This window comes from Vidua chalybeata, chromosome 24, assembly GCF_026979565.1.
Source record: "Vidua chalybeata isolate OUT-0048 chromosome 24, bVidCha1 merged haplotype, whole genome shotgun sequence".
Lineage (NCBI taxonomy): Eukaryota > Metazoa > Chordata > Aves > Passeriformes > Viduidae > Vidua > Vidua chalybeata.
The window spans coordinates 4,263,840-4,287,431 of NC_071553.1; the positions used below are offsets into that span (position 1 = coordinate 4,263,840).

Here is a 23,592-nt window from a genome sequence, read left to right on the forward strand (position 1 = left end):
TCACCCCACTGACCACTCATAGTGCCCACCCCCATGGGCACCCATCAGTGCCAGTGGCCACCCCACTGACCACTCACAGCACTGACCCTTACTGGCACCCATCAGTGCCAGTGGTCACTCTGCTGACCACTCACAGCACCGACCCTTACTGGCACCCATCAGTGCCAGCGGTCACCCCACTGACCCCCCACATCCCTGACCATCCCTGCTGTGCCCCGAGGGGTGGCACGGCCCAGGGTGACCACCCAGGTCCCGCCTGGGAGCAGCAGGGATGTCACCTGCGTCCCCAAAAACCCAAAGGGAGCCCACCCAGAGGGAGGCTGGACGGGCTGCTCTGCAGCTCCCTGCTGGCCCCGTGGCTCGGCGTGAGGGACTGGCACCCGCTCAGCTTCAAACTGGGCGAACTGGAGGCACTGGGGAGCTCGGAACCTTTGGGTTTGGCCGTCAGGTTCAGCGGCTGCGAGGTCTCCTGAGGAGGAGGAGGAGGAGGAGGAGGGATGAGGGCTGAGGAGCTGTGCCCAGAGCCCCAGACCGGGGTGTGGAGGGGATTTGGGGGCTGTGCCAGGCGCTGAAGGGCATTTTTGGGGCTGTACCAGGGACTGAAGGGGATTTTTGGGGCTGTACCAGGGGTTTTGGGGTTGTAACAGGTTTCTTTGGGGTTTTTGGGGCTGTACCAGGGGTTGGGGGCTGTGCCAGGGGCTGAAGGGCATTTTTGGGGTTGTACCAGGGACTGAAGGGGATTTTGGGGGCTGTGCCAGGGGCTGAAGGGGATTTTTGGGGCTGTGCCAGGGGCTGAAGGGCATTTTTGGGGCTGTACCAGGGACTGAAGGGGATTTTTGGGGCTGTACCAGGGTTTTTTTGGTGGTTTTGGGGCTGTACCAGGGGTTTTGGGGCTGTACCAGGGACTGAAAGGGATTTTTGGGGCTGTACCAGGGTTTTTTTGGCGGTTTTGGGGTTGTACCAGGGTTTTTGGGGTTGTAACAGGTTTCTTTGGGGTTTTTGGGGCTGTACCAGGGGTTGGAGGGGTTTCTGGGGTTGTACCAGGGACTGAAGGACATTTTTGGGGCTGTACCAAGGGTTTTGGGGTTGTAACCGGTTTCTTTGTGGTTTTTGGGGCTGTACCAGGGGTTTTGGGGTTATAACAGGTTTCTTTGGGTTTTTTGGGGCTGTACCAGGGTTTGGGGGCTGTGCCAGGGACTGAAGGGGATTTTGGGGGCTGTACCAGGGGTTGGAGGGTTTTTGGGGTTGTACCAGGGACTGAAGGATATTTTTGGGGCTGTACCAGGTTTTTTTTGGCGGTTTTGGGGCTGTACCAGGGTTTTTGGGGTTGTAAAAGGTTTCTTTGGGGTTTTTGGGGCTGTAACAGGGTTTGGGGGCTGTGCCAGGGGTTGAAGGACATTTTTGGGGCTATACCAGGGTTTTGGGAGTTGTGCCAGGGCTTGAAGGGGGTTTTGGGGCTGTGCCAGGGATTGGGGGGGGGCCATACCAAGGGTTAAAAAGTTTTTTTGGGGCTGTACCAGGATTTGAAGGAGGTTTTAGGGTTGTACTAGAGGTTGAAGGATATTTTTGGGGCTGTACCAGGGTTTTTTGGGTTTTTTGGGGCTGTACCAGGGTTTTTGGGGTTGTACCAGGGTTCTTCAGGTTTTTTGGGGCTGTACCAGGATTTTGGGGGTTTTTGGGGCTGTACCAGGGTTTTTGGGGCTGTACCAGGGTTCTTTGGGTTTTTTGGGGCTGTACCAGGGTTTTTGGGGTTTTTTGGGGTTGTACCAGGATTTTGGGGGTTTTTGGGGCTGTACCAGGGATCTTTGGGTTTTTTTGGGGCTGTACCAGGGTTTTTTGGGGTTTTTTGGGGTTGTACCAGGATTTTGGGGGTTTTTGGGGCTGTACCAGGATTTTGGGGGTTTTTGGGGCTGTACCAGGGATCTTTGGGTTTTTTGGGGCTGTACCAGGGTTTTTGGGTTTTTTTGGGGTTGTACCAGGATTTTGGGGGTTTTTGGGGCTGTACCAGGGATCTTTGGGTTTTTTGGGGCTGTACCAGGGTTCTTCGGGTTTTTTTGGGGCTGTACCAGGATTTTGGGGGTTTTTTGGGGCTGTACCAGGATTTTGGGGTTTTTTTGGGGCTGTACCAGGATTTTTGGGGCTGTACCTGTATCTGGAGGTGTCCCGGGCCCGCGGGTCTCTTCAGCGTGGGGGGAGGGGGGCTGTGCAGGAGCTGCACCGGGTAATCCACTGCGGGAGCAGAGGGACGGCGTTTGGGGACAGCAGGGACACGGCTGGGGGACGAGGCCACCCCGCAGGGCTGGCACAGCCCCGACTCACCCGGTTTGCAGGGGATGGGCTGGATGGGCAGTGCCAGCTGGGACTCGGGGGTGACCGGGAGGGGCTGGTGGCCGGGGGTGAAGGCGGGGATCATCACGTAGGGCATGTTGACCTGCTGGAGGGGACAGGGACACCAGATCAACGCTGCATGGCAGTGCCACCCCCGGGAGGGCACAGCAGGACACGGGGAGGTGTCCCCTGCCTTTACCTGGATCTGCTGCTGGAGGAGGTTGATCTTGTGCTGCTGCTGGATGAGCTGCTGCTGCTGCTTGGCGATCTGGGGAGGGGACAGCGGCGTTGGTGACATCGAGGACAGCGCTGGGCTGGCCTCCAGCCTGGCAGAACCCGGCGGCAGGGGGTCCCCAGGGTCGTGGGAAGGGCAGGAGGAGGGGCTGAGCTGCCCCTGAGCCACCTCGAGGGACGCAAGGGCTGCGTGTCACACCCCAGGTGTGACAGCGGTGTCACCCCTGCCCTTGGGACAGGAAAACCCGCTGTTCAAGGAGCAGGTGAGCACAGGCAGGAGGCACCTGGGGTGGTTTGTTCACCTTAAGGAGCTCAATCCCCATCTCCATCCACCCTTGGTCCTCCCAGCTCCGAGGGCTTTGGGACGGGAACACAAAACGGGAGCCCAAAGCCGCTCGTGGTCCCGCCATCCCAAAGGGATCCCCGGTGGGGTGACGGTCCCCACCTGCTCCTGCTGCTGCCGTGCCAGCTCCATCTGCTGCTGCTGCTTCTCGAAGAGCATGGTGGCCATGTTCTTCTGCTCCGAGTGCGCCGTCAGCAGCTGGTCCCGCAGCGTGGACAGCTGGTTGATCATCACCAGCAGCTGCAGCTCCTTCTCCGCCAGGCTCTCCTGGGTTCCTGCGGGGGAAAAATCCCGACTGGATGAGGGTCAGCGGGGCGGGGAGCGGGGAGAGGGTCAGCAGCACGAGGTGGGACGGAGGTGGTTTTGTTTAAGGAGCGCAATTCTCATTTCCTCCGACGCTGGGGTGGGAAATGTGAGGCAGAGAAGTCCTACAGCCACCACTGGGTGGCCATGGGTGACACAGTGGTGTCATGGGTGATGTGGGTGACACAGTGGGTGACCAGGGAAGGTCAGATTTGGGAGGAATGGAAAGATCCCCACACGCTGAACCGCCCCCACCCATGCAGTCAGAGGCAGCAGAGATGCTCACCTCCAAAAAAAAACAAACCAATTAAAATCAAATTTTAAATTTGATGTAAAATCCCTGTGAAATGTGGACATTTCCCCTCCTGCTTTGGTGCTCCCCAGCTGGGAGGCAGGAGGGAGGTTGGTGGAGGTGGATCCCACCTTTCACTTCCTTGGATTCAGCCGGGTTCCGGCCCAGCAGCCGCTCCTTCCAGTCACTGGCCAGCAGCTTCTCGATGGTCGGCATCACTGGGGACAGGGACAGGGACAGGGACAGGGACAGGGACGGGGACAGGGACAGGGACAGGGACAGGGACAGGGACAGGGACAGGGAGGAGAGGACAACCACGTGAGCACATCCCAAGGCTCTGCAGCACAGCTTGGTCCATCCCAAAGCTCTGGGACAATCCTGAGGGGCAGGGGAAGGGATCCAAGAGGTGCCTTGGGAACGTTTCCCACCTTCCTTCAGGTTCCTGTTGAAGTCCAGCTTCTCCTGGCCGCTGCCGGCCGGCTCGAAGGCGGAGCGCCGGGGCTCGGGAACGTCCCCGGTGGGAGAGCGGGATTCCTGCGGGACACAGGATGTCACTGCCACCAGCAGGGACACCCCCAGCACGGGGGACATCCCCGCCTGGGAGGATGCTGCGAGCTGGAGCACGCTCTGCCAGGCACAATCCCATCTAGAGAGCATCGTGGAGATGCTGGGATTTTCTCCCATTTCTCCAGCCTGCCCCCACTGTCCCCTGAGCTCCCCTCCCCTGCGATGGCAGAGCAGGGAGCGGCCAGCGAGAGGGAAAACCCCAGGACAATGGAAAAAGGGAGGCTGAAGGGATGGGGAACACCTGGAGGGGGTTGCTGGGGGCTCCACAACCAAGGTGAAGCCCTCAAAGCCCAGGGATGACCCCAGAGCAGCCCCAGGTTTGCCGTGGGCAAAGCTGAGCTCTTGTTCCCGGTTCTCTAGGTTTTTGGGGCTCAATCCTTGGGGAAACCAACCCTTCACACCCTGGGAGATCTTATTCCCAGTTTTCCAGGTTTTTGGGGCTCAATCCTCAGGAAAATCAACCCTTCACACCCTGGGAGATCTTGTTCCCGGTTCTCCAGGTTTTTTGGGCTCTATCCTTGGGGAAACCAACCCTTCACACCCTGGGAGATCTTGTTCCTGGTTTTCCAGGTTTTTGGGGCTCAATCCTCAGGAAAATCAACCCTTCACACCCCGGGAGATCTTGTTCCTGGTTTTCCAAGATTTTTGGGCTCAAAAGAGCAGCCAAAAAAACCTTGGGAGAGCCTCAGATTTCCGTTTCAATTCCTCGGGATGAGGAAAAACCACACGGGGGAGAAGCCACCGCCTCCCCCACGGGATGGAGGGTCTGGAGCAGGGCTGGGGACAGCACCTCCTTTGTCACACCCACCTGTGGCAGGGCCTGGGGCTCGGTGCCATCCCTGGGTGGTGGCCCTGGGGGGTCGTGGGGCCGGGGCTCGGCGCCGGGGGCAGCCCCCGGGGGGGTCTCGGGGCCGCCCTCCTTCTTCTCCTCCGTCTTGACGGCGCAGTTCACCATGGTGCCCGCTCCATCCAGCTCCGGGGGTGGAGAGATGGGGCTCCTCATGGACATCCTGCGGACAGCAGGGACGTCACCACGGCCACCCCCGGGCGTGGGCACGCCTCTCCCAGCCTGGCCCCACACTGCGGTGCCCCACGGTGCAAGGACAGCGTCCCTGGGGTTTGCCCCGGGCAAAGCTGAGCTCTTGTTCCCGGTTTTCCAGGTTTTTGGAGCTCAATCCTCGGGGAAACCAACCCTTCACACCCTGGGAGATCTTGTTCCTGGTTTTCCAAGATTTTGGGGCTCAATCCCTGGGGAAACCAACCCTTCACACCCTGGGAGATCTTGTTCCTGGTTTTCCAAGTTTTTGGGGCTCAATCCTTGGGGAAACCAACCCTTCACACCTTGGGATGGAGGAATGAATTCCTAAAGGCAGTCCAGAGATCCCAGAGATTGGGAGTGAGGGACAGCTTGAGGGACCTTCATGCCACATCCAGCAAGCCCAGGCTCAGGATGACAGGGACCAGCAGCCCCAGGGTCCCTCACTGCTCCAGGAGCCGTGCCCAGAAAGCCATCGGAGCAGCCACGGCTTTCCCGATCCAGCGGGAAGTGGAAATCCTGGCTCTGCCCAACAACGGCTGGAACGGCACCAGAACGGCTCCTCCGGGAACCCCTGGCATGGGATGGACCTGGGACTGGCCACCAGAACCGTTCCTGCAGAAGTCCCTGCCATGGGAAAGACCTGGGACTGGCCACCAGAATGGTTCCTCCAGAAGTCCCTGGCATGGGATGGGACCAGGACTGGCCACCAGAACAGCTCCTCTGGGAGTCCTTGGCATAGGATGGACCCGGGACTGGCCACCAGAATGGTTCCTCCAGAAGTCCCTGGCATGGGATGGACCTGGGACTGGCCACCAGAACAGCTCTTCCAGGACCCCCTGGCACAGCACCAGCCAAGACCCTGCCAGGACAAGGGGCTGGCCCCGGGAATGGCTCTCCCTGGTCCCACAAAACCCCTGTGGGTGCCCATCCCCGTCCCAGCGCTGCCGGATGGGCACCGCAGGGATGGCGATGAGTTTTATAGGGAACGGGCTGTGCCACCCCACAGGGACCCCAAAAACGTGTCCTATTGCTCGCTCCGGGTGCCAGGGGTGCCAAGAGCGAGCGCCAGGGCCAGTGGTGACCACGGGGCATTTGCCTTTCGTGGCCACCAAGCCTCACACCACACAGCAAGGACGGGAAGAAGCATTGTCCTCGCCTTTCCGCGGGAATAATGGGAAAAGGAGGCTGCTGAGGAAGGGATTGACCCCGGCCACTGCTGGGATTGTGGGACTGCCCTGCGATGGGGACAGCACCTGCCTGGGGGCTGCCACCCCAACCCCAGCACCCTCTCACCACCCAGACCCCCATCAGGAGCCCCTAAACCAGTTTGGGGGTGCAAAGCGGGGATGGGGAGGGCTGAGCTGGGCCGCCCGGCTTGGGGGCAGCAATTACATAACAAACAAAGCCCGGCTCAAGCTGCGAATTAATCAAACGGCTGAAAATAAAACCTTCCTCTCAGGAACTTCAAACAAAAGAAATGAAAACAACAAGGCCGGCTGGGTAATGAAAAGCCAGGGCTGTGAATAGGGGACAAAAGGAAGTGGAACAATGGGGTGTTGGACAAAAGCAATAAAGTAAAGGGAAGTGTGACAGCTCCACAATAGGGCACTGTGCTCGCCAGCCTTTCTGATTTTAGCGGGCCTTTTTTTAATCTCGGTTCCCTCGCCCTCCGCCGAACAAACCCGCCGGGTTTCCTCCCGGCCCCGCATCGCCCGGGGGCTGCCGCATCCTGCGGCGCCCCTTCCTGCCCCGGCTCACCTTGGCCGGGGCCACCCGGCCCCCAAAATCCATCGCCAGGAAGGACCGGACACGGTGGGAAGCTGTGCCCGCTCCAGCAAGGATTTGCCTTGTGGGGAGGTTATAGGTGGGGAAACTGAGGCAGGAACACACAGCACCTCAGGTGTGCGTGAAATTGCTTTTTTTTTTTTCCCAGCTTTCTGGGTGTTTTTCCCACGCAAAAAAAATTCCAAATTTTGTAAGTTTGGGATGCTGCAACAGCAGCACCGCGGCACGGAGCAATGGCTTCGGTTTGAGCCAGGCACAAAATCCCATCCCAGCCCTCCCGCAGGTCCCGTTCCCTTTGTGCTTCACCTCCCGGTGCCACTGGAAGTTCACTCTTAAAATGGGGCCAGCGCTTTAATGGGGCCGTGTTTGAAAGGGGCCTCCTTGGGGGTTCATTATCCACCCTGCCGAGCAAACAAAAAAAAAAAAAAAAGGGAAAAGGGGAAAAGCGCTGTTATCTCGTTCCGGGCGGGACTCAGGTGTGGGCTCCGGGGCTGCCTGGGGCACACAATGGGCACGGAACAATCGCCCTGGCACCGGCACTGAAAGGGATCTTCTTGGTTTTTAATGTTCCCCATTAAATGCAGGGTGGGGAGGAAGGGAGGGAATGGGGTTGGGATGGAAAGTGCCAGCCCGGAGGATGGAAACAGCTCCCGAATCCTCATGGGATGCTTCCTTCCCTCACAGCTTTTTGGGGGCTCATCCCACAAGCAGCAAAGCCCTGAAATTCCCATATTTCACCTTTCCTCTCAATCCCAGCCCGGCAACTCCAAGATTTTCGGGATGGTGACAGCTCGTAGTTCCCTGTTCGTACCCGCGAACGGCACGTCCTGCAATTCTCCCGGTGGCCGTGCCACCCTTCCTGCCCGCCAGCCAGGCCTGATCCTATCGGCCCCGGCTGTGTGGAGCAGAACAGCTCCAGGGGCCGGGAAAAGGGGATGAGGTGCCAGAAAACCCCCACCCTGCCCGGCAGCAGTTTGGGGATCCGAGAGATGCCAAAATCCTGGCACTTCAGGAGTTTGGGATCCAGGAGATGACAAAATCCCAGTGCTGCAGGAGTTTGGGGATCCAGATGTTGGGATCCCAGCACTGCAGGAGTTTGGGATCCAGATGTTGGGATCCCAGCACTGCAGGAGTTTGGGATCCAGATGCTGAGATCCCAGCACCACAGGAGTTTGGGATCCAGATGTTGGGATCCCAGCACTGCAGGAGTTTGGGATCCAGGAGATGTTGAGATCCCAGCACCGCAGGAATTTGGGATCCAAGAGACACCAAGACCCTGGTGCTGCAGGAGTCTGGGAATTCAATGAGCAACGAGATTCCAGAGCTGCAGGAGTCTGGGGATCTAAGAGATGTGGAGAGCAAGAGATGCCGAGCTCCTGGCACCGCAGGATCTCGGCAATCCAAGAGCCACCAAGGTCCCTCACCCCGTGTCACATCACTGCTGCCTCGGGGCTCAATTTGGGGACAATCCCACCCCAGGGACAGCAAAGAGACCCTTGGCGAGTTGGCTGGGGGAGCTGCGTGCCCAGATTTTCGGGATGACCCTGCCCTCTCCTGCCCAGCAGGTTGTCCCAGCTCTTGGAGCTTTTGCTCTCCTCCCTCCCAAAGCTCTCCATCCACATCTCTTCCCTTCAGGAGCCCGACGTGGTGCCCAATCATCCCAAAAAAAACCTCATCCCGCCACCAGAGCCCAGGAAACCGAGCAAAACCGGGGGGGGGGGAAAAATCCAAGGAGGAAACACCAGAGCAGCAACACCGGCACGAGCAGCAGCCCCGACACCCCTGGGAGAGGGCAGAGGAAAAAATAAAGACACACACGGAGATTTTCCTCTTCCAGGCAGGACCTGAGGAATCCCGGCCGGCCACCGGGACAGACAATAGCCCATCTCCTGCCAGACGAGCGGGGCCGCTTTCCTGCCAGACTTGGAATGTCCTTTCGGGGCCGCTTCCAAGCGTTTCCGCCCCGGGTGTCTTCCAAGAGAAAAGAATGGATGTTTGCTCCGCCGTGCCCGTGGCCAGGGGTGGCCGATGTCCCTGCCTGGGGGAAGTTCATGGGGCTGCTGTCCCTTCCCCAGGGATGCAGAGCATCCCGGGATTTGGGATTTGGGGTCGTTCCCTGGTGGCCCTGGTGGGGGTGGTGGGATGTGTTGTCCATCCACGGGGGGTGGGAGAAGCGTGGATGAGGAAATGCAAGACCCCAGGGTTTAATGGTGTGGAAAAAAATTATTTTTGAACCCCAAAAGGTAACGGGATGAGGGTTTTCAGCCCCAGAAATGGCACCAGCACCAACATGTCGGAGCCATAGGGTTGGCTGGCTCTGAAAAATTGGTTTTTAACCCCAAAAGGCAACGGAAGGAGCGTTTTCAACCCCAGAAATGCCACCAGCAGCACGTGAGAGCCACAGCACCACGTGTCACTGCTCAGAGCCCATGTCCCCTTCCAGGGTTGTCTCAAGATTTTCTGGTTCTGAAAAATCTTTTTTTTAAACTCAAAAGGCAAAGGGTTTTCAGCCCCAGAAATGGCATCACCACCACCAGGGTTTGCTGGTTCTGAAAAATCATTTTTTAACCCCAAAAGGCAACAGGATGAGGGTTTTTAGACTCAGAAATGCCACCAGCAGCATGTGAGAGCCGCAGCACCACGTGTCACTGCTCAGAGCCCATGTGCCCTTCCAGGGCTGTGTCCTCAAGGCTTTCTGGTTCTGAAAAATAATTTTATAACCCCAAAAGGCAACGGGATGAGGGTTTTTGGACTCAGAAATGCCACCAGCAGCACGTGAGAGCCACAGCCCCACGTGTCACTGCTCAGAGCCCGTGTCCCCTGCCCGGGCTCTGTCCCCAGCCTGCCACCCCACAAAGCAGCAGCGGAAACGCTCCAAATTTGGGCTCAGCCCCATCCTCGGCCGCCTCCACGTTCTCGACACCTGACCTGCGCTCGGCAGCAGAAAAACCCAAAGTTCCCCTGCCCAGAGAGCTCGGGGCGCCGGAAAAGCTGCAAAATCCGCTGTGAGATGGGAGATCCGCTGTGAGATGGGAGATTTTTGGTGGCCACGGGGGATTCGGGGAGGGGGATGCTCCGAGGGGCAGCAGGAGCAGGATGGGGCAGCCAGGGACAGGATGGGAATCGCCTGGCGAGTCCTTCCCAAGGGAAAATCCCCGTCCCAGAGAGACCCCCAGACCCCAAATGTCCCTTCCCATCCTGGCACGGCCTTTGGGGTGAGCAGGAGCTGGGATTTCCCGCTGTCCCCCCGAACCAGGCGGGTGTTTGTCCATCCTCAGCACCCTGAAGGCGATTCATCCTTCTCCGAAGGACAAACGGCCTCTGGAAACATCCGGAAATGTCCCCACGGGGTCAGGGCACGGCGCCGGCACAGGAAGGATTCGGGGTCACCCCTCTGCTTGTGCCACCTCCAGTTCCACCAGGTCCCCTCTGTCCCCATCCTGGTGTCCCCATGGAGGGATGTCCCCTCCTCACCCCTGGAATTGTCTCAGCACAGCCCCATTATGGTTTGTTGTTTTTTTTTTTTTTTTTGGGGGGGGTGCAGCATCAATTTTCCATCTTTTAAGACGGAAAGGAACAATCCAGGTGTCCAGGTTGAATCCCAAAGAAGTTACAGCCATTTTTAGCAATTCTATCCCCCCAAAAAAACCCCAGCCCGCCCCTTCTGAAGGCATCCAGGCCATACCCAGGGTTATTAATGAAGTGCACATCGCCCTGATTAATTCCTGCAGAGTTCTGGGGGAAAATCCAATATAATCCCACTCTCCAAAACTTGAGGAAAGAGGGAAGTTAACAGGGAATCATCCCTAACTTCTCTCAAATGCAAGGCAGGGAGGAAAAGGGGAATTCCCAGGCTGGGCCAAGGGGAAGAGGAGCATCTCCGTGGGATGCTCCATGTTCTCCATCAGGGATGTTTCCCATCCCCTATAAACCCCAGGATCCTGCTGTCCCAGGAAATGGGATGAGGAACAAACTGCAGATCAGCCTCTGCCCCCAGCGGCCCCATTCCTGCTTTTCCCATGGGATTGTCCCTCTTGGCCAAATCCAGCCCATCCCCTGGGGCTTGTCCTCCCTGTGTCCTGCAGGATCCAGTGGGGGGGACAGGAGTGGGGAAACAAAGCTCCCAACAAAGCCTGGAAAGGATGAGTCAGCCCCCACACATTCCCTGTGGGCACTGGGATCAGGATTCGTGCCCCACACATCACTGGGATCAGGATACGTGCCCCACACATCACTGGGATCAGGATCCGTGCCCCACACATCACTGGGATCAGGATCCGTGCCCCACACATCACTGGGATCAGGATCCATGTCCCACACATCCCCGGTGTGCACCAGGATCTGTTGGGTCCATCCCGGAGCTCTGGGACCCATCCCAGTGTCCCTTTGGGTGGAGAATTCCCATCTCCCTCTGCTTTCCCACTACTCCAAGGGCCTTTATCCTTTAGGATCCCAAAACCAGCTGAGACCTTCCTTCCCAACCCCAAATCCAGGGATTCTGCCTCGCATGAGCCTGCCTGACAAAACCCAGCCAGGAGGTCCATAACGATCCAAATTAAAAACCCCATCCCTGGAACATAATTACCCAAAGAAAACCCCATCCCTGGAACATAATTACCCAAATAAATCCCAATCCCTGGAACATAATTACCCAAATAAAACCCAATCCTTGGAACATAATTACCCAAATAAAACCCAATCCCTGGAAGCCGCCGGATCCTTCCCTGGCCCAGAGCCACCCCGTTCGCAGCCACAACCCAAACACATTTTTCCTTTTGCTGTAGGGACGGTTTGAAAGAGGAGGGGAAGGAGGAAAAAAAAAAAAAAAAAAACCCGCCTGAACCTCAGGTGGAACTTCCTGGCCGCGGGATTTATGAGCCGGGAATGATCTCATCAGGGAAGCGGAGGAAACTCCGCTGGAATTATTTCCAACCCCACTAAATCCCCCCCTCCTTCCCCAATCCCGGGAACAATCCCAGGACGAGCCACGTGATGGCCCCGGGAGCAGCGCTGGTCATTCCCGTTTCCCGGCCCCCCGAGCAGACTTTGGGAGCTTTGGGATGGTTCTGCCCCTCGAGGAGATAAATCCGTAAGGAAAAGGCTCCTTGCAGCACCTCCGGCTCTGCGGGGTCCATGTCCAGGGAATTCTGTGGGGCTGGAGGGATCTTTAGGGAAAGGGAAATCCAGGGCAGGGGTGGTGGGGAGAAGTCTGAAAGCACAAAGTTTCCTTCCCAGAAAAATCACAGGTCTAAACCTCTAGGAAAAAGCAAAACCTCTTTTTTTTTTTTTAATGCCCCTTTTTCCTCTGCTCTTCGCACCCCCCCTGCATTAAAACCCTAAAAAACCCCAAAACGTTCCCTCTTTAACAGAGGCAATCCTGGCGCTCTGAAAAACGGGGATTTACCCTTTTTTTTTTTCTGCATCAGAAATAAACTTTAAAAAAAAAATGCTTTGCATGCAAAACCCCCCTGGACTGTGGGTGCTGAGCCTTTATCCCAAACCCAGCGGGGCTGGATCAGCCCCATGACCCACAGAGGGGTTCTGGGGGAGCTCCAGATCCTCGGGATCCAGCAGAAACCCCTGGAGCAGCTCCCAAACGAACCCCTCGAATCGAACCCCGAGCCACCGACGGCGGGAATGAAATTCAAAAAGTGGCAAAAGCCAGGGAAAGAAAGGAAAACCCACGGCGAGGACAGGGACAACTCACCCAGAGGCTGGCACGGCGAGCCTGGCACGGCGAGCCTGGCACGGCGAGCCTGGCACGGCTCCCTCCTTGCCCCGGCAGCTGCCCTGCCCTGGCCCCAGAGCGGGGTTTATCGGGGTGGCCGATCTCGGTGGCGTTTTTGTGTCACTTCTGTCACTCAGCGTTTCCAGGCACGGCCCCGGGGGTGGGGGGCTCGGGCTCGAGGCGCTGAGCGAGCAAACAAGATTTTAATCGAGACTTTTAAAAGCGTGCTTGGTTTTAAACCTTGACTTTAAACCAGAATTTCAAGGAGGTTTTAAAGCAGAATTTCAAGCAGGTTTTAAAGCAGATTTTCCTGTCGCCACAGAGAGGGAGGGCCAAGACTTTTGATCCTTTTCCTGGCCCCGCTGGGGAAAAAAAAACCCCAAAGTGGTGCTCACCCTCCTGCCCCACAGCTGTCAGCGGGAGGGAAGCTCTTCCCAAACCCTTTTTCCATGGGAAACCCATGGGTGGCCTTGGGGATGTGCAGAACTTTGGGTCCATCCCAGTCAACAATCTCCCATCCTTGAGCTTTTATGGGATTTTACACCCTCCAACAACTCCTTATTTTTCCAGGTTTTTGGGGTGTCCATCCCAGTCCATAACCCCCCATCCTTGAGCTTTCATGGGATTTTAAACCTTCCAATAATTCCTTATTTTTCCAGGAGTTTGGGGTGTCCATCCTATGTAAAATCCCATATCTGTAACCCCCAACTCTTGAGCTTTTTATGGGATTTTACACCCTCCAATAATTCCTTATTTTTTCCAGGTTTTTGGGGAGTTCATCCCAGTCCATAACCCCCCAAATCTTGAGCTTTCATGGGATTTTACACCCTGCAATAATTCCTTATTTTTCCAGGTTTTCGAGGTGTCCATCTTATGCCAACAATCTCCCATCCTTGAGCTTTCATGGGATTTTAAACCTTCCAACTTCCAACTCCTTATTTTTCCAGGTTTTTGGGGTGTCCATCCCAGTCCATAACCCCCCATCCTTGAGCTTTCATGGAATTTTACACCTTCCAATAATTCCTTATTTTTCCAGGTTTTTGGGGAGCTCATCCCAGTCAAAACAACCCAGGAGTTTGGGGTGCCCATCCCATGCCAAACCCCATATCCGTAACCCCCCGCTCTTGACCTTTTATGGCATTTCCCACCTTCCACTAACCCAGTATTTCCCCACTGGTGGGCCCCAATCCCACCTGGAGTTTCCCAGGAGTGCTGGGCACACCCAGGAGCACCCAAGGGTGCTCAGAGCCAGCCCTGGGCTCTGTCACCCTCAGCACCCAAGCCCGCAATCACACCCCAAAATCTTATGGGGCCGCGTTTCCGCCCCACAGCCGCAGCCGGCAGCGCCCCGGAAACCTTTGGGGTCCCTGTGCTCGGCGTCCTGAGCTGCAGCAAACGTGTCCTCAGCTCCAGATTGTCCCCAAAAGGGGACATGGAGGGACATGGGGACACTTCCCAAATTTGTCCAAATTCGGGGCATGGGGAGCTCCAGATGTTGGGGTTGCTTCATGTTGCAGCAATGGGATTTTTTTTTTTTTTCCCTGGTGTTTTGGGAGCTGCCCCAGGAGCCATGAACCTCACTCTGAGGGAAAAGGTGCCACTGGCTGCTCCTCACCTGCCCCAAAATCATCTCCTGCCCCAAATCATCTCCTGCTACAAAATCATCTCCTGTCCCCAAATCATCTCTTGTCCCAAAATCATCTTCTGCCCCAAATCATCTCCTGCTACAAAATCATCTCTTGTCCCAAAATCATCTCTTGTCCCCAAATCATCTTCTGCCCCAAAATCATCTCCTCTCCCCAAATCATCTGCCCCAAAATCATCTCCTGCCCCAAAATCATCTGCCCCAAAATCATCTCCTGCCCTCAAATCATCTCCTGCCCTAAATCAACTGCCCCAAAATCATCTCCTCTCCCCAAATAATCTGCCCCAAAATCATCTCCTGCCCCAAAATCATCTCCTGCCTCCAAATCATCTGCCCCAAATAATCTCCTGTCCCAAATCACCCCCTGCCCCAAATCCCTGCCCAAAGGCAGCCCTGACCCCGTTCCCGCCGGGCTCCGGCTCACAGCAGTCAGGGACGGATGGGGTTGGATGAAACCCCATGAGCAGAACATTTCTGGCCCCGTTGCCCCGCTCAGCCAGGGCTGTTTTGGTGACGTTTGTCCCGGTTTGGGGTGCGGGTTTGGGTTCCTGAGCTCATCCCCCACCTTGGGTGACGCCGAGCATCCGGCGGCGGCGGCGCTTCCGCGGCCTCACGTGTGCGAGGAGCTGCAGGAGGGCCTGGCAGCCATTGCTGTCACCATTTTGTCATTTTCTTGGGCATTATTTCAGCTCAGAGAGACACCCCCTGCTTCTGGGGTTTGGGATTTGAGGTTTGGGACAACCCCACTTCGTGTCCCGCTGCGGGATCCAAAGGGATTTGGGAGCAGCGACCTCCAGACCACCACAATCCCAAAGGGATGGGTTTGGGGTTTGGGCCTCTCCCCTCCTCTCCCTGCTGGGTTTGGGGGAATTAAACCCCAGCAAATTCAGCTCTGGGATGGGCTCCTCACCTCGGGGGGAGCAGAGGGATTTGGGAACAAGGGATTTGGGAACGAGGGATTTGGGAACGAGGGATTTGGGATGTTTTTCACTGCACAACAAAAACCCAGCACAGACCAGAAGCTGCCAGCCCTCCCCATTTGGGATGGGGTACCAAACTGGGGCTCCCCGTGTCCCACAGCACACGAGGGGCTCACGGTGCTGGTGGCACCTGTGTCACCCCCCCTGCCCCATCCCGATGTCCCCTGGGCTCCCTGAGCAGCGGGAATTGGCAGCTCTGCCCTCCAGGGGCCCATCCCAGCCTGGCCCCAAGAAATTGGGATGTTTTGCTCGCCCCTGGGAAAACAAAAGGATCTGGGGGGGCTTTTGGGGCTGTGCTTGCAGCCCGAGGGGTCCCAGGCTCCTCTGCCTGTTCCCTGGGCTGCGCCAGCTTTGCCAGCCCCCAGGATGAGCTTTTTTTTTGGGGGGGAAACACACAAATCCCATATCCAAAAATGTGGTTTCCCCGGCCAGATTCCCAGCACGGAGCCACAAACCAGAGGAAAGGCAGCAGGATGGAGCCGGTACGGGATTGCGGAGACCTGAGAACCCAAATCCCTAAAAGAGCCCCGAAAAGCAGCAAATTCTGCCCTGCCCTGCCCAGCCTGCAGCTGGGCTCTGCAGGGGACCTCCCCTGCTCCTCAATTCCTCATGGAAAGCCAGCGGGAAAGGGCTCCCTGCGGGAACTCGCCGGAGCAGCACCACGAGGGGTCCGTGCCACCCGTGCCACCCCCGCCCGTCCCTGCCACGGATCCGGGCACGCTCCCGAGCCAGCCCCTGCCCCGGGGGACCCCGCTTTCCGCCGGGCGGGAGAGGAGAACAATAGGGCCGAGCCCTCCATTGTTCCAGACAAAAGATAAGGCCGGGCTCTGGCATTCCCCAGCGCCCGCCCTGCTCGGGATCTGCCGTTCCCAGCTCTGCAATTCCCAGCTCTGCCAGTCCCGGCTCTTCCAGTCCCAGTTCTGCCAGCTCTGCCATTCCCAGCTCTGCAATTCCCAGCTCTGCCAGTCCCGGCTCTACCAGTCCCAGTTCTGCCAGCTCTGCCATTCCCAGCTCTGCAATTCCCAGCTCTGCCAGTCCCGGCTCTGCCATTCCCGGCTCTGGCATTCCCATCTCTGCCATTCCAAACTTCTGCCAGTCCCAGCTCTGCCATTCCCAATTTCTGCCATTCCCAACTCTGCCAATCCTGGTTCTGCCATTCCAAATTTCTGCCAGTCCCAGCTCTGCCATTCCCAATTTCTGCCAGTCCCAACTCTGCCAATCCCAACTCTGCCAGTCCCAGCTCTGCCATTCCCAATTTCTGCCATTCCCAACTCTGCCAATTCCAACTCTGCCATTCCCAGCTCTGCCAGTCCCGGCTTTGCCATTCCCAACTCTGCCAATCCCAGCTCTGCCAATCCTGGTTCTGCCATTCCAAATTTCTGCCAGTCCCAGCTCTGGCATTCCCAGGGTCAGGGCAGAGGATTTTCCAAGCTGTCCCCACAGCAGGTGACCCCAGGGGGCTGTTGGAGGGGACAGTGACCCTGCTGCCCCATCTGGAGCTCCCCTCTGTGTCCCTCTGTGTCCCCGACCCTCCCTTGGTGACTGAGGCCACCTCTGTGTCCCCAGTCCCACTGAAGTCACCTCTGTGTCCCTCTGTGTCCCCAGTCCCACTGAAGTCACCTCTGTGTCCCTCTGTGTCCCCAGCCCCTCCTGTAGTGACTGAGGTCACCTCTGTGTCCCTCTGTGTCCCCAACCCTTCTCTTGGTGACTGAAGTCACCTCAGTGTCCCTGTGGTCCCCAATTCTTCCTGTAGTGACCGAGGTCACCTCTGTGTCCCTCTGTGTCCCCAATCCCACTGAAGTCACCTCTGTGTCCCCAGCCTCTCCTGCAGTGACCGAGGTCACCTCAGTGTCCCTGTGGTCCCCAATTCTTCTTGCAGTGACTGAGGTCACCTCAGTGTCCCTCTGTGTCCCCCAGTCCTGCTGCGCCCATCTCGCTGTCCCCACGCAGGGGACACCAGGGGTGACACGTGCCAGCCCCTCTGCAGAGCTGTCCCCATCCTGAGCAGGGACAGGAGGGGACACAGCGCCCCGGGGGTGGCAGGGTGGCCAGCGCTGGCACTGGGTTGTTGGTGGCCTCTGCTGGGACAAAGCCGTGGTGGCCCAGGACTGTCCAACAGAGGAAAACTTCGGTTCTGGGGGCCGGGCTGGGACAGCAGCAACAACAGCACCGATTCCTCCCTTCCAAATCCCAAATTCCTCCTTTCCAAATCCCAAATTCTTTCCTTCCAAATCCCAAATTCCTCCCTTCCAGGTCCCAAATTCCTCCCTCCCAAATCCCAAATTCCTCCTTTCCAAATTCCAAATTCCTCCTTCCCAAATCCCAAAGTCCTCCTTTTCAAATCCCAAATTCCTCCCTCCCAAATCCTGAATTCCTCCTTTCCAAATCCCAAATTCCTCCTTTCCAAATCCCAAAGTCCTCCTTTTCAAATCCCAAATTCCTCCCTCCCAAATCCTGAATTCCTCCCTTCCAAATTCTTCCCTTCCAAATCCCGATTTCCTCCCTTCCAAATCCTGAATTTCTCCTTTTCAAATCCTGAATTCCTCCCTTCCAAATTCTGAATTTCTCCCTTTTAAATTCTGACTTTTTCCCTTCCAAATCCTCAATTTATCCCTTCCAAATTCCAAATTCCTCCCTTCCAAACTCCTGAATTCCTCCTTTCCAAATTCCAAATTTTTCCCTTTCAAATTCTGATTTTTTTTTTCCCATTCCAAATTCCTCCCTTCCAAATCCCAAATTCCTCCCTTCCAAATCCCAAATTCCTCCCTTCCAGCTCCTCCTCCTGCCCCTCCTGGCAGTGCCCGGCTCGTGCCAGCCCCGTTCCCCCCAGCAGAGGATCGAGTGCTGCCTTCCAGCTCCCTTGGCCATATTTAATTTATATTATATATAAATATTTAATTTCTCTCCTCTCCTCTTTCCACCCCACAATGAGCAGCCAGGGCTGCCTGCACCAGAATTCAAATAACAAAACCGGATTTCAGCTGGGGCTCCTCAGGTGGCTTCTTATCTTGTCCCAGTGTGATAAGGGACAGGGAAAGGTGGCAGGAGGAGCAGCCACCACCTGCAGTAAATGTGGAGAGGTGAAATTTCAAATATTTCAGGCTTGGTGAATGAGCTTTAAATTGTGGAGAGGTGAAATTTCAAATATTAAATCGTGGAGAGGCAAAATTTCAGATATTTCAGACTTGGTAACGGAGCATTGAATTGTGGAGAGGTGAAATATCAAATCTTAAATCGTGGAGAGGTGAAATTTGAAATATTTCAGACTTGGTAAAGCAGCATTAAATTATGGAGAGGTAAATTTTCAAATATTTCAGACCTGGTAAAGGAGCATTGAATTGTGGAGAGGTGAAATTTCAAATATTAAATCGTGGAGAGGCAAAATTTCAAATATTTCAGACTTGGTGAAGGAGCTTTAAATTGTGGAGAGGTGAAATTTCAAATATTTCAGACCTGGTAAAGGAGCATTGAATTGTGGAGGTGAAATTTCAAATATTAAATCATGGAGAGGCAAAATTTCAAATATTTCAGACTTGGTAAAGGAGCATTGAATTGTGGAGAGGTAAAATTTCAAATATTTCAGACTTGGTAAAGGAGAATTGTATTGTGGAGGTGAAATTTCAAATATTTCAGACTTGGTAAAGGAGAATTGTATTGTGGAGGTGAAATTTCAAATATTAAATAGCGGAGAGGCAAAATTTCAAATATTTCAGACTTGGTAAAGCAGCATTAAAATGGAGAGGTAAATTTTCAAATATTTCAGACCTTCTAATGGAGCATTAAATCGTGGAGAGGCAAAATTTCAGATATTTCAGACCTGGTAAAGGAGCATTGAATTGTGGAGAGGTGAAATTTCAGATATTTCAGAGCTGCTCCCCTGAGGATTGCACCGAGGGGAAGCTGCTGCCCCTGCAGCCAAAGGATCCAAACGGGATGAGCTGGGGCTGAAATATTTGAAATTTTGCCTCTCCACAATTCAATGCTCCACTACCAGATCTCAAATATTTGAAATTTCACCTCTCAGCAATTTAAAGCTTCGTTCCCAGGTCTGAAATATTTGAAATTTTACCTCTCCATGACTGAATGCTCCATTATCAGGTCTGAAATATTTGAAATTTTGCCTTTCTGCAATTTAAAGCTTCGTTCCCAGGTCTGAAATATTTGAAATTTCACCTCTCTGCAGTTTAAAGCTCCATTTCCAGGTCTGAAATATTTTGAAATTTTGCCTTTCTGCAATTTAATATTTGAAATTTTGCCTCTCTCCAATTTAAAACTTCGTTCCCAGGTCTGAAATATTTAAAATTTCACCTCTGCACAACTTAAAGCGCCATTACCAGGTCTGAAATATTTGAAATTTCGCCTCTCTGCAGTTTAAAGCTCCGTTTCCAGGTCTGAAATATCTGAAATTTTGCTTTTCTGCAGCTGCCCGCGCTGCAGGAGCCGGGCGGTGCCAGGAGCCCGGGCAGTGCCCGGTGCCCGCGGGCACCCGGGGGCGCAGGACGGGCCGAGCGCGGGGATTTCTCCCAGCAGAGCCGGCAGAGGCCGCGTTCATTTCATTTCATTTCATTTCATTTCATTTCATTTCATTTCATTTCATTCATTTCCCTTCGCGTGTTCCGCGCTGAGCTCCAGCGGCGGGGATCGGCACAGAACGGCGGCCCGGAGCTCCCGCCCCGCAGCGCGAATACAGCCGAACACGAACCCGAACCTGAACCAGAACCTGAACCCAAACAGGAACCCAAACCTAAACCCGAACCCGAACATGAACCTGAACCAGAACCTGAACCCAAACAGGAACCCAAACCTAAACCCGAACCCGAACATGAACCTGAACCCAAACAGGAACCCAAACCTGAACCCGAACCCGAACACAAACACGAACCCGAACCCGAACACGAACCCGAACCTGAACCAGAACCTGAACCCAAACAGGAACCCAAACCTAAACCCGAACCCGAACACAAACACGAACCCGAACCCGAACACGAACCCGAACCTGAACCAGAACCTGAACCCAAACACGAACCCAAACCTGAACCCGAACCCGAACACAAACACGAACCCGAACACGAACCAGAACCTGAACCAGAACCTGAACCCAAACAGGAACCCAAACCTAAACCCGAACCCGAACACAAACCAGAACCCGAACACGAACCCGAACCTGAACCAGAACCTGAACCCAAACACGAACCCAAACCTGAACCCGAACACGAACACGAACCCAAACCCGAACACAAACCAGAACCCGAACACGAACCCGAACCTGAACCAGAACCTGAACCCAAACACGAACCCAAACCTAAACCTGAACCCGAACACAAACCCGAACCCGAACCCGAACCCGAACCAAAACCCGAACCCAAACCCAAACCTAAACCCGAATCCAAACCCAAACACAAACCCGAACCCGAACCCAAAACCGAACCCAAACACGAACCCGAACCTGAACACGAACCCAAACCTGAACCCGAACTCGAACCCGAACCCAAACCTGAATCCGAACCCAAACTCGAACCCGAACTGGGACTCAAACCCGAACTGGAACCCGAACCCAAGCCATGAAATTCGGGAAGGAGCCCGGCAGAGCCGCCCCAGCCCCGGCTCTCGGGGGAGCCGCGGTGCTGCCGGAACCCCGGCTCGGCCCGGCCCGGCTCAGCCCGGCTCGGCCCGGCTCAGCCCGGCCCGGCTCGGCCCGGCTCAGCCCGGCTCAACCCGGCCCAGCCCGGCTCGGCCCAGCCCGGCCCGGGGGCTGCGCGGCTCTGCGGGCTCTGCCTCCCGCCGAGCGCGGCAGCTCCGGCAGCTCCGGCAGCTCCGGCAGCCCCGAGCCCCGCGGCTCGTCCGGGGCTGCTCAGCTCCTCCCGAGCCCCCAGAGCTCCTGCATCATCATCATCATCATCATCATCATCATCATCATCGCTGAGCACCCCAGATCCTCCTGAGCCCCCCCAGATCCTCCTGAGCTCCCGCAGCTCCTCCTGAGCCCCCAGAGCTCCTGCATCATCATCCCTGATCCCCCCAAATCCTCCTGAGCCCCCAGATCCTCCTGAGCCCCCCAGATTCTCCTGAGCCCCCCCAGATCCTCCTGAGCCCCCCCCAGATCCTCCTGAGCCCCCCCAGATCCTCCCGAGCCCCTCCAGTTCCTCCTGAGCCCCCCAGATCCTTCATTATCATCCCCGAGCACCCCAGATCCTCCTGAGCCCCCCAGATCCTCCTGAGCTCCCCCCAGATCCTCCTGAGCCCCCCCAGATCCTCCCGAGCTCCCCCAGATCCTCCTGAGCCCCCCCAGATCCTCCTGAGCCCCCCCCCAGATCCTCCTGAGCCCCCCCCAGATCCTCCTGAGCCCCCTCAGCTCTTCCGGATCCTCCTGAACCCCCCCAGATCCTCCTGAGCTTCCCCACAGCTCCTCCCAAGCCCCACAGCCCCTTCATATTCATCCCTGAGCCCCCCGAACTCCTCCTGAGCCCCCCAAACTCCTCTCTCCATCAGTGCCGGGTTTAGGGGCTCCACGACCCCAAAGCTTTTTTCCATTCTCATCCCTGAGCACCCCGGGACTGCGAGCAGCGGGAATTCCTCACCCCGGAGCAGAGAACAAAAGAGGGCAGCGGCTCCTGCGGGGCCCCGCGGGCTCGGGGCGGCCGCTGCCCCGCCGGGAGGGGATGGTTTTGCTCCAAAAAAAACGGAATTTTGAAGGAAAATGAGCCATGAGTGTTTCCCCAGCACGGCCGGGAACGCGCGGGGTGGGACAGCAGGAGCGGCGCTGCCCCGGAGGGTGTCCAAGGTGGTCCCTGCGTGGTCAGAGCTTTTTTGGAAGCTTTTTTGGAAGCTTTTTTGGAAGCTTTTTTGGAAGCTTTTTTGGGATTTTTCCATCCCACGTGCAGGCACAGAGCCCGCCTGGTGCCAGCCGGGAATGTTTGCAGCGGGATAACGCTGGAGCAGGAACGTGGCTCTGGCCACAGCCCCGAGGTGACAGCATCCCTGACCCCCCCAAACCCGCGGGCTCAGCTCTGAGGGACCCCCAAAAGTGATGCCAGCAGCTGTGGCCACCCAACGTCCCTGAAAGTTTGGGGTTGTTGTTTGTGGGTTGGGATCCTGGAGCCGAGCACACGGAGGGTTGGGACAGCAGCGGCTTCCAGAGCCCAGAGCATCCCAGAGATCCCTGACACCTTTATCCCAGAGATCCCTGACACCTTTATCCCAGGGATTCCCTCCACACATCCCAGAGATCCCTGACACTTTTATCCCAGAGATCCCTGACACCTTTATCCCAGATTCCCTCCACATATCCCAGTGCATCCCAGAGATTTCCATCACCTGCATCCCAAAGATTCCCTCGGCACAGCCCACCTATGTCCCAAAGATTCCCTTCTGCATCCCAGAGATTCCCTCCACACATCCCAGTGCATCCCAGAGATTTTCTTCACCTTCATCCCAGAGATTGCCTTCATCTGCATCCCAAAGATTCCCTCCACCAGTATCCCAGAGATTCCCTCTGCACAGCCCACCTGTATCCTAAAGACTCCCTCCATACAGCCAAGTGCATCCCAAAGATTCCCATCATCTGCATCCCAAAGATTCCCATCACCTCCATCCCAAAGATTCCCATCATCTGCATCCCAAAGATTCCCATCACTTGTATCCCAAAGATTCCCTCCACCACCATCCCAAAGATTTCCTTCCCCTGCATCCCAAAGATTCCAACCATCTGTACCCCAAAGATTCCCATCATTTGTATCCCAAAGATTCCCATCATCTGCATCCCAAAGATTTCCTTCCTCTGCATCCCAAAGATTCCAACCACCTGTACCCCAAAGATTCCCATCATTCGTATCCCAAAAATTCCCATCACCTGTATCCCAAAGATTCCCATCACCTGCATCCCAAAGATTCCAACCATCTGTACCCCAAAGATTCCCATCATTTGTATCCCAAAGATTCCCATCACCTGCATCCCAAAGATTCCAACCATCTGTACCCCAAAGATTCCCATCATTTGTATCCCAAAGATTCCCATCATCTGTATCCCAAAGATTCCCATCACCTCCATCCCAAAGATTTCCTTCCCCTCCATCCCAAAGATTTCTGTCACCTGTATCCTAAAGATTCCCATAATCTGTATCCCAGAAATTCCCATCACCTGCACCCCAAAGATTCCCTTCCCCTGTACCCCAAAGATTCCCTCCACCTGCATCCCACAGGGATTCACTCTCCCACCCCACATCCCCACCAGGAAATTCCCAATCCCTCTGTCCCAAATCCCGGGAATTCTCTGCCCTCACACGGCCCCAGCCAGCCCCAGCCCCATCAGGGATGGACTCCTCACCCTTTTTTGGGGGTTTGGACCCCCC

At 55.9% G+C, this 23,592-nt stretch overlaps 1 protein-coding gene across 2 annotated transcripts in view; it reads right to left on the bottom strand.

Annotated features, from left to right (window-relative positions):
- The window catches only part of SOX13 (SRY-box transcription factor 13), a 39,567-nt gene that overhangs the window by 4,682 nt on the left and 11,293 nt on the right, over window positions 1-23,592 (bottom strand). For both annotated transcript variants that reach the window (XM_053963901.1, XM_053963900.1), the window contains exons 2-9: window positions 4,876-5,077; window positions 3,929-4,034; window positions 3,632-3,718; window positions 3,008-3,180; window positions 2,528-2,596; window positions 2,320-2,434; window positions 2,147-2,229; window positions 310-469 (exon numbers count right to left, since the gene is read on the bottom strand). In XM_053963901.1, coding sequence (XP_053819876.1) covers window positions 310-469; window positions 2,147-2,229; window positions 2,320-2,434; window positions 2,528-2,596; window positions 3,008-3,180; window positions 3,632-3,718; window positions 3,929-4,034; window positions 4,876-5,076 — 994 coding nt within the window. In that variant the 5' untranslated portion in view covers window position 5,077. The remainder of the gene's footprint in view (window positions 1-309; window positions 470-2,146; window positions 2,230-2,319; window positions 2,435-2,527; window positions 2,597-3,007; window positions 3,181-3,631; window positions 3,719-3,928; window positions 4,035-4,875; window positions 5,078-23,592) is intronic.